Consider the following 11335-nt stretch of genomic DNA (forward strand, 5'->3'; position numbering starts at 1 on the left):
AGTTACAACCTTCTAATTATGTGATTGGTTCTCCTGACAACCAGCCCATTCCTTGGGTAGGGTTGAAAAGACACTCATAGCAAAAAACATCTTTATGGCTGCGCTTACTTCAATTACAAAAGTTTTAGGAGCTCTGTGAAAGACAGGGAAGAAGACCAAATACTTATTTCTAATTTTAAAGTGCAATATCACACTTAATTTATACCTACTCAAATAAATGTTCTCTTTCTTTACAAGCTTCACAGATGTTGTTTGCTGTATGCATGTATAATTCTCAAAATCCTTCTTCACTGAATCTTGGCCATTTATTTAATTGTCTGTAACTCTTGTTCCCTCCTGAAATGTAAGTCTCAGATGGTAATACAGACCACAGATCATAAAAACACAACTAAACAAGTCTGTACTGTTTTTCATTGATTAACCATGTCTAGTATATGCTTCACACACACACACACACACACACACACACACACACACACACACACATTCTATTCATTTTACTCAAAGAGAAACCATTTGGCTTATTACAATTTACTCCAAACACCTACCATTTCCATCTAATTCCATTAAGTGGCTTTTAATTATCATAATGCTTTATTCTACCAGATTTTCCTTATGCGGATAGGACACAATTTCCAATCTTTCACTAATTTCAGAATACTAGCTTAATGCATAGTTGTCTATCATTCTGAAGTCCATTCCCAAACATGGGATAATAATAAAATGCCATCTGCCTCAGCACACCAAATGTTCTTTCATCTTCACATAATTCCTTAAAGGCCCTCTTTTCCACCAGATCTTAGATGGATAAAAAGGCAGCTTCTAGCTTTTGCCTTCCAGAAAGAAAATCTTAGACTCTCTGGAGACACGGATGGTACTTAATTTAACGCTTGCTTTAATTTCCGATTTAAATAACATTTAGGTGCCTAAAACCATATAAGAAATGTATTTTATTATGTATTCATTCATCTACTGTTTGTATTTTATCGTCTCCTTTGGTACAATGTGTGTATTGCTGCACGTAAATCAAATTTCTAATCAATCAAATTTATTAAATTTCCCAGAGAAAATTATTTTAGAAGAAACAATAAATTCCACAGTAACAGGTATTTAACTCTTCAAAAAAGTTTTTCAAACCATGTTTTTGGTATTCCCTTAAACAAGTAATACTCTTCAATATTGGTTAATGCTTCAATGTTTGATGGCTGCTCTTTGACGCTCTTTTATACTGTACGTAAACATTTATCTAACCTCTAACTTATTGCTTAAAAAACCCAAATTAGAGTATGTTAGCCTCTACTTGGCCTCTTCCTCTTTCTCCAAAAAACAGGTACAATATTACCTGTCTTCGGAATATAATGTGAGGAACTGAGCCAGGGCGGATGTCCAATAAAAGTGTTACCACAGTCATCCCTTTCTTCTCATATTAACAGATTCCTTCTCCTTCCACCTCTTTACTGAGTTTCTGTCACAGAGGCTCCCTCTTCTGCGTTGTAGCCAGGGCCCATCATTTTCTGACATACAATTCTATGAACCTGCTAAAAATATCTACACTCTAGAGAAAACACATTCACTCTGCTTTTCTATTAGAAGAGTAAAATCTAATCTTCAATATTTAAAAGGAAATGGGCATCAATTGTGCCATTTCTGATAACAGTGTAATAATACCAACCAATCTGTTCAAAGTTATTAAATCCTAAAACCTCGGAACCTATAGATAACATTTTAATCAAGCCATGCTGCTGAGTTATCTGTTTCTGACGACATGCGAAATCTGCTCACTTCCAAATTTTAAACAAAACCAACACCGCCTCAAGATACCACGAGAGGACCTGTAGTTGTTCTTTCTCCCTAGAAGAATTCAGCAAATGTAAGCAGTTCTCTAAAAGACACAGAAAGAAAAAATGCCTCTGCAAATCACACAAAGTTCTCCAATCACCTTTTCAAAAAGGGGCGGGGGGGGGGGGTGGAAAATGTTCTCCTGTTCCTTGCCACCTCATTATCAAACTCCTGCAGAAACCACAGTGAAAATAAGACATTCAGAAAAGTTTAGCTATCTCAATCTTTAACCTAATTCTGTACTTTGGAATATCTCCCCATTTAAAATTTACTAACCTTTTATATATTATACTTATTTAAGAACTTTGGGAAATAATTCATTCAATACTCGCATTCAGGAACATATTTCAGAAGTTAATGGCAACAACCATGCTGATCTCCCAGACATACTCTGCATATTAATATCTGCCCTTCCATCAAAGCCTGATTAAAGTGGGGTCTCTTTCACAATGGGCCACCTGGTGTAATGGTTACATGTGATCTCTAAGCAAGAAGGCCTGGGGTTCAGATTTACAGTTTATCTGCCCTGTGACGAGATAAATTGACTTCTCTAATTACAATTTTTCTCATTTGTCAAACAAGGATAATGGTAATAACTATCACATAGGCTTTGTGGATGAACTAATCATGGTAATGCATGCGAAACGTCTAGTATAGTGCCTGACAAAGGAGTGATCTCCCAATAAATGTTGAAAGCAGTGACGATGATGAAGAAAAAGAACCAATGACAACCATGACCAACGAAGAGTCATGATCTTCTTTGAATTCCCACAATATCACTGGTTTGTAAAACCCAGATCTTCTCATACACTGTTATTTATAGCATATGTATGTTACATCCCACACAGATTACTTAAAAACCAACAAATTAAATATCCAATACCTCTTCAAATACCAAAAGCATATATTGCAGATGTTACCAACATAGAGTGAAGGACATGTGTGATCAGGTAGTTAAATGTGGTAGAGTCCTAACCCAAAGGGATTCATCCCTCACATTAGCTGAACTATAATGGTATCTATAGTAGATAGCCCAAAAATGTGTCATTCTGGTGTTCTTGGATGTTATTATCACTCTACTGCAGAATCTTTTTGGATATAGTGATCAAGAGGCAAAGGTAGGCAATGGAGGATATGCTACAAAGGACTTGTTTACCAAAATAGTTAATAATGATTGAGCAACAAGATGTTTGGCTATGGTTTCTCAAGTTTTTAACAAATAAAACATGCAATCATGTTTATTAACAAAAATACGATACAGAAAATAAAGTCATATAGCACAACTATTTGCTAACATTTATTTGGGAGATCAGTTATTAACCAGTATTTTGTTATTTTTAATAAATCTATTTCCAGATCACACTTATTTTAGTGAAAGTAACTACTTTTGTGACAAAAGGGATCATTTTTCATTCTCTGAAATGTTAAACCTTTCACTGTTTATAGCTTTAAAAAACAAAGTGGTGCCAGAATATAATTCCAATGAACATACATTTCTTAAATATTCATACAAAAAAAGGAGATGAAATCAGGTGACAAACAAAGAAGTGTATAAGAAAAGCAGGAGCTACTATAGTGTTCTTTCCAAGAGTTTCTAAAAACTACTTCTAAAAATTTTTTCCTTCCATAGCTGCTATGGGAACAAGGAGTTTCAGTCTAGATTGTATATTCAAACAGAAACTAAAAATAATGGGGATGACTAGGTGGTTCAGTAAGTGTCTGACTTCGGCTCAGGTCATGATCTCACAGTTCCTGAGTTTGAGCCCCATCCCGTCAGGCTCTGTGCTGACAGCTCAGCTCCCCTGCTCATGCTCTGCCTCTCTCTCTCTAAAAGATAAATAAACATTAAAAAAAAAAGAATAATGATCAGACCTTGCTTTATTCCCAGTTTCATATATCCTGTCACAAAGTCTCTTTGAAATAAGGTAAAGAAAAATATTGTCCCCATTATCCAGAAGAATTTATCCTGGTCATTTTCATTCTTTTACATGTAGTTAATGAAATATGAATGTACTATGCATTCACAAGAAAATTTTACAAAGAAATGACTTAAAATTCACAAATGAGTAAGGACTGGGTGTTATATATAAAAATAGAATACTCTGTGAGAGTGAGCTCAGGTGTATACTTCTTCATTCATGTAGTAAACTTTCTCTAGGTTTTTCCTCCATTATAACCCCATGCACTGCACATAGGTATATTCCTCCACAGCCTTGCAAGAATTATGAGCCTTGTTCTTTGTTATTTTTTCCAGTAACACCTACAGGAACTAGCGAGGGAGGATACTTGATAATGCTTGTTTTGCAGACACAAGTGTAACACATCAGGACTCCCAGATGGAGTCCAAACGTCCAAAACAGCACACAATCTCAGAAGTGTGGAGCCTCCCCTTGTCTAGAAGCTTCAGGGCCCATCCAGTTCCTGCCCGAACCCACACATACCTTGCTAGCTCCCACAGTTCCGGGGCTCAAGACAGGGCAGATTAGGGACAGATTCCCTGCCTTCCCTGAGAATAAACTTTGTTTAACAGGGTGACCCATAGATTGACTTACTACAGTTAGACACACAAATCTGACTTCAGGGTTCGGTAACAAAAGGAGGAAAGAAAAAAAGCATCCCTGGCAGACCCAGGGATGAGATAGTTTCCGTAGGGTTTTTTGTGCCTCATATGCACCAAAGTAGGTACTGGAGAAGCTGGCAAGCTAGGAAAGTCGATAGGAGCAGACAAAAAGAAAAAAAAAAAAAACCTCTCAATAAAAGCCTGCTAGCCAAAGGACTAGAGAGCAACTAGCAATAAAGAAAACTTTTAGACAAACATCCTTCTCTAGCCAAACAATACAAAAGGGAAAAAAACCTGTCTCATGTTCACCTCTGTCAGGAAAGGTTAAGCAGGGAGCTAGACTTCCAGCCTCCTGCAGCTATAAAGACATATATCTTCCCCTGTGGCTAGAATCAGAAAAGACTAGATGGGGATGAGGGACTTCATTCCCACCCACAGTAAAGATGCCTCCTGCTGTGGCAGCAGAGGCCACAGGGAAATCCTGGACGTTCACACTCACCAACAGCAACAAGGCACCCCTCTCCAAGCAAGGGTGGTATGAGAGGTGTCATTCTGCTGGAATTTTCATCAAGCTCCTGCAGGAATGAAGCCTTCCCACCACTGCCGGTGTCCCGGGAGACCACATAAGAAGCAGGAATAAGATGTTCCTCCCCTTCGTGGCCAGATGGCATCAATGATGCCTAGTGGGGAGCCTGGACTTTCACCTCCACCTCCAAATATGAGATGATGGCCCCCTCCCTCTATTGGTATGGTCTTAGAGAAAGCCTGGCAAAAGAAAATATAATTAAAAAGTGTGACACGGCCAAACTTTGATTTTGAGCGAATCACTCGGCCAGCACAGTTGGGAAGGGGAGAAGAGGGATAAAGGATGTTGAAGGTAAGAAACAGAAGAGTCAAACCAACAGCACTGTCAGGCCTGGAAGCTAAGGCAAACGCCAAGAAACTGGAAAAAGACCAACAGTGGAAAGTGCAGCCAAGAGACCTTATAAGAAGTCAGAAAATTTTTGTTGGATTTGGCAATCAGGAGATGCTTCTGTCTCCAGGGTCACAGGTTTTAGGACAATGATGAGGACAGAAGCCAGAATGAAGATTTTTGAAGAGGAAAACTGAAAATAACTTTATCTTTCTTAAGTTATTCAGATTGGCTCATGCCTACAGGCTGCTACACTAAAAGAGGGGATAGGGAGGAAGACAGTGGAGATACTGAAGAAGGGACAGAGCTATAGAACAAATCTTGAAGACATGATGAACATTAAGATTAAGGATACTGGTGTACATGAGTCAGCCTAGAACAAAAAAGACACATTTCACCTTCTGGAAATGAAAGACAGTAAGGAGGATTATGGAAATTTTTAGGTGATAGGAGATAGAAAAACATCAGAGATATAAATCCATTCTCTACTAAAACAGAGGATGAAATCAGCTGCCAAGAGTGAAGGACATGTGGGTTTATGACAAGACCTGAGGAGGTTTAGAAGTACCCTTGAAATACACAGGACAAGGGCTAATCAAGCACAAAAAAGCACTGAATAAGTGACCAGTGACTGAGGGAACATGATATTTTAAACACCCTTACTGGAATAATTTTTCGTAAGATAATTTATTTTATAATTTGGTCTAGGAGTTCAAATTTCACTCAGCAGTGATTTAGAGAGTAAAGGCAGTGTTTATTTTCTTACAAAGTCAAGCATCAAGTTGAGGTCAAGTCCACAGTACCATTAAAATGTTAAGGAAAATCTTACAAGCATTATCTTCTATTTGTGTAATTTCTGTTTATGTTATTTTTGTATAAAAATTCTATTTATGTTTGTATAACATATAGTTTGTATTATTACAAACAGAATTGTTTTAACCTTAAAAGACCCAGGGTTGGTAGATAAAACTTTTCCTGTTTTACAGCTGAACAAATTGGGAACCAGAGAGGAGATGACACATCTTATATTTCACAATAGACTAAAGTGTCAACATTTTGTCCCGAGTGTTTTGTTTGCTAAAGCAGAATTTTCCCACTATCTCATAAATGTGTTTTAATTGAAAATCAAAACTATCTCATCAGTTTTTTGACAATTTTGGTTTTATTTAAGAAACATAAGCCAGATTATCCCAAATGTATTAGGAGAAAAAAGGAGTTACATTAATCAAAAGGAAAGTCACATGAATATTATATTTTTTAGACATTACACCAATACCTTTCCTTAATTTAAGAACCCTCTATGCTCTGTGGAAAATATTTTAAGGAATATAATGTAAATTAAATACTGATCCTTATTGAAAATCTACATGTAGTTAAGTCACTGCAAGTCAGCATTTATGATAAATATTATTCCCAGTTACTCTCATGGTTTTAAAGGTCCATTCTATATCCGCAAACATGAAAGTCAATCCTAGATGGAAGATCAAGCTTTTCACTCAAATGTAAAAATAGCACCTAATGTTTTAAAAAAAAAACAGTTTAACTGTTGGGATATTTGTAATATTTGACTTCCTCATTTGATGAGTCAACCAAAACAATGATGAATCTACCAATATCTGTGAAGGATTCAGGTTGGGAAATCTTGCAAAGCAGAGAACTTTGTAATTCCTATTAAGTCTGGGATTACAAAGAAACCTATATATCATGTAGTCCAATTCCTTAATTTCAGAGACAAAGAAACTGAGCTTGGAGGAAGGGAAGTTTATCAACATTCAGTTTAGGCAAAAGTGGAATTAAAATCCAGGTATCTGGATTCACAGTTTAGTGCACTTCCCAGAAGTAGATAGAAATAACCTCATCTAATTTCATCTAGCAAGCAAATTCAGAGGCTGAGTGGAACTTTCAGGATTATGCTGAGTTTGCTGTTTTATCATATTCAAAAGCATCTTCCATAACAAATGGATAATTAAACAACATTATAATCACAGGAGGAAAGTTATATTAATTGGTCAAACGTATTTGAAGCACTCTTCAAACCATATTATTCAAGATCTTTGCTAAGTAACAAACAAATACATAAAATGCATGGGCTCTTCCATTAGCTTTCTACTGAAAACACATAGCAGAAACAAGTGAAATAAATGACCTATAATCAAAATAATTAAAATAATTAACAAACAACTACTTTTAACCCCATTGCCTTATGAAGCAGTTGCAAATGAGCACGGATTGGCATCTATCACCAATCAAAAATGCAAAACAAATCACTGGTAAAGCTCATTGGTTTACATAACTAACCTTATATATATTAGCTTCCAGAAAATCATTCCGAAGAACTGAATCATCTGGATCATTTTTATTGCTCACTCAGTCTTGAGACTGTCTGCACAGTACTGACTGAAATGTACTTCAGTGTGCACCTTCTCTCCAAATGAATATCTATGTCAGGTTTATTTATAGCCACTGCCTTCAATCAGTGCATTTCCAGGTAAGAGAAATAAAATCATCTCAACATATTCTCCTATAGAGATCTAAAACAAAACCTGGAAATCTTGGCAAAGCGCCTTTGAAAAAACAACAAAAGATCTATAATGTAAAGTGTACATTAAGATTTATTAGAGATTCCAAAGGGCACTCACCTTTTACTCTTCAATAAGTACATATAAAAAACTTCAGGTACAAATAAAGAATTAATGTAAACCTTATGCATCTTTCTTGCATATCTCTTTATATACTCCGAGATGATAATCATCACTTCCCCCACTCTCTTTTCCTCATTATGATTTCTCTGAAATTTGAACACCTCTCTTTGTTTCTTACTTAGATATTTTTCTATTTAAGAGCTTCTTCCTCCTAATTCTTTACAAAAGCAGGACATGCTTCCCCCTGCTGGGAAAAAATTAAATTACAAGGTATGCTGGAACACGTTCCTAAATATCAAAAAATCAAGTTCCTGAGAAAGATAAAATGTTAAGGAACCAAGGGCATAGCCTTTTCTGACTGTTTCACCAGCCACAGAAATACTTACTCACTCTACTAAGAGTTTCTCATATGCATTTCTTTAGTTTGGCAGTTTTGAAACATGTATTAACTCCACTAACTTTCATCAATGACTGATGAATTAATCATTGAGCCTGCTGTCCCAAAGAGAACTCCAATTAGCAGGTCAGAGAAAACGGTCAATTCTAAACTTTTTTTTTTCATTTTAAAGACATTATCAGCTTAATAAAGATACTTCTAGAAGATATATTGAAATACATGATTTGAGAAGGCTTCCTTGCATTTTAATCATTTTAAGCATTTATTAAGTCATTATTTTTCAATATTCCTACTATTTTTATGCAGTCTTTATTTTTGAGAAAGTCAAGGGAGAGTTTAATTTTTAAATTGACTTTACTTTTCATCTGAATTTCTAGCTTTTTCATTCAGTAACCAAGAAAATAGTAAGTATCATTGCTTTTTACCTTTCCAAATCCTCTAAAAAACTAACTTGTTCTTTGAAAAGCAGTTTAGCTATTTCACATGTTCAAGATTATGATTATAAATATTTTAATTGTTTAATATGAAAAAATACCTTGCACTTTACTGTTGTGACAAATAATTCTCCATCAATAAAATATTTAAACAAACCAAATGGCTATTTGAGTCATACATGGAGGATTACAATTTTTCCTTCCATGTACAACTAAGTCTCAATAAAGAAAACATTTCATTTAATGCTGAAGGGAAAGGGAAGAGGAAGTTGGCACTTTCAATTTTGCTATAGGTAAGTCCATAACAACCTAAGCTACAAAACTGCATTGTAGTCAATTTGATGATGAAGCAATTCATTATTAATGAAGCATTCACCGAAAAAAAAAACTGGAGTTGTTTTTAAAAAGGCATGTGTAGATTATTACAGATACTGTGTCTTTAGCAGATAGATGGCATTATTTCAAGATGAATGGAGTAATTGGGCGAATATTTCTGTTATACAGAAGTTTGTGTGTGTGTGTGTGTGTGTGTGTGTGTGTGTGTGTGTGTGCTTAAACGATCTTTGAAAGCAACACAGAAGACAAGACATATATATTCCTCTGGGAATGGAATCTTTAACATTACAGGTACACAAAAGAAAATGCACACTTGGTAAAACAGTTGATCAATTGTGGCGTGTTCCCAGGGGCCAGTATCTCGAAGAGTACCCAATCATCACACTTCAAATAAATTGATAAGCACTTTAGCCTTTGCCACATTCACAAACATTAACAAACATGCATCGTTTCACCTACGTTAATTCTAAGTCTCTCCATAGGAAAGGTTGTATTAGATAAAGGGCATCAAAATCACTTCCCAAATGTAGCAAAAAAATAAAATAAAATAAAATAAAATAAAATAAATGATTTGTAGCTAAGAAGCTCTTAGAACACTACACTCATCACCATTTACTTCCAAACTGATTTCCTTTTCGCCTGCAAAGTGAAAATATCCCTGTTGACCGCGCTACACTTTATGGTTTCTCCATCAATGATCCTAACAGGTCACATCACCACTGCCATTACATCTCGTAGCTTTGGTCTTCCCCCAAATTAAGACGTAGAGAAGGAGCACTGCTGTCCGCCCCAAGAATGGGCTCTGTCCGCCTGAGCTCCGAAGCGAGCATCTTTAGGGGGACAGTTTCGGCGAAGGAGACAGGCGTCCCTCCCCAACTTCACTCCCCTACCCAAGCCTCGGGTGAGATGGGCGGCCAGTGATTTGTACCCATCTGTGAGAGCAAGTCCTACCTTCCGCCAAAAGGCGCGATGCATGCACAAAAGATGGATCCAGGCTATCTTTCTCTGCCATCAGCTCAGGCAAATATTTCTCCTCTTCCATAGCGCGGACTTCGGACCGTCCCCGGGCGAAGCGCAAGGTTCCGCTCGCTCGGACGCAGGGTCGCCAGGCAGCGCCTTGCTCCCGCGCTGCTCCGCCTTCGCCGCGGCGAGGGGATCTCCGCGCGTCCTCACTGGCCCATGCACCGAGTGGCAGCGACTCCAGCCGTCGGGCTGCGCGGCCCGGCGCCCACACCTGCCGGTCCCTTCCGTCGTCCCCGGCTCGCGCCGAGCCCCGGCTCACACCAGCTGCCTTAACTGGAGAGGCGGGAACAGGGCGCGTCCCACCTCCGCCAACCATTCATTGGCGGTGGCTCTACGAGAGGCCGGGCCCCCGCGAAAGCTGCGGACCCTCATTGGGCCGCGCGGCACGTCGGATCGCCTGACTGGCAGGAAGCAGCTGCAGAGGGGAGGGGAGCGCAGAAGGTGCAAAAGCTTTCTTCTTGCAGCCGAAGCTTTCCCTGGTTATTAAGCATGCCCAGTTGTGTGGAGCACTCTGTGTTCGGCGGAGGTGCGGAAAAAGGAGAGAGCGGGAAAAGCACCCATTTAGCAGAGAAGCTCGGGTCTAAGACAGCAGGGAGATGAACATGAAGAGTGAGCGACTGAGGGAATGAGAAAGCACCAAGGAAAGTATCAGGAAGGTAGACGGGACTTCACCTGCGTCCCTAAGGTACAGGTGTCCCCCCTCTCCGTCGTGAAGCTCAGACGCACTCCAGTGTGCAAGAATCAGCAGCGCACCGTGTCTGGAAATATGCTAAAGACTGCTTGTGATCGGCTGCTGATATTTCCAATGAGCCTGACCTACATCTCGGAGACGCAGTGGGATGTTCATTGATAAACAAAGCGGCTCTGCGCCGATATTGTACAGCAACATGCTTCCAGTGTACAATCATTAGGGTATCGACTTAGTTCCGGTTTCCTTCCCATCCATCCCTCCTCCCCTAATCCCTATCTATAGGAAAGGTTCTGAGAGGGGCCTGAATTTTAAAACTACAAAACAATATAATCAGTTAGCCAGAGTTTGTGAAGGAATTGGGAAGACCGTGGAAGAAGGAGGAGACTAGAAAATAGGTAACCACGGTTGCTCTCATTTTCCCTTCTTATTTTAGATGTGACCGTGTGTTTGACCAGGTGCTGTGGCTGAGCTACTTTGTATTTATCCCACCTGTATTTAAA

General features: G+C 38.4%; 1 protein-coding gene across 1 annotated transcript in view; it reads right to left on the minus strand.

Annotated features, from left to right (window-relative positions):
- The window catches only part of KHDRBS2 (KH RNA binding domain containing, signal transduction associated 2), a 543955-nt gene extending 533635 nt beyond the window's left edge, over positions 1 to 10320 (minus strand). The window contains exon 1 of the mRNA XM_029944584.1: positions 10073 to 10320. Within this exon, the coding sequence (XP_029800444.1) occupies positions 10073 to 10163 (91 nt within the window). The 5' untranslated portion in view covers positions 10164 to 10320. The remainder of the gene's footprint in view (positions 1 to 10072) is intronic.
- Positions 10321 to 11335: the final 1015 nt, after the last annotated feature.

The sequence above is a fragment of the Suricata suricatta genome, chromosome 7 (genome assembly GCF_006229205.1).
Source record: "Suricata suricatta isolate VVHF042 chromosome 7, meerkat_22Aug2017_6uvM2_HiC, whole genome shotgun sequence".
In the NCBI taxonomy this organism is placed as follows: Eukaryota; Metazoa; Chordata; class Mammalia; order Carnivora; family Herpestidae; genus Suricata; species Suricata suricatta.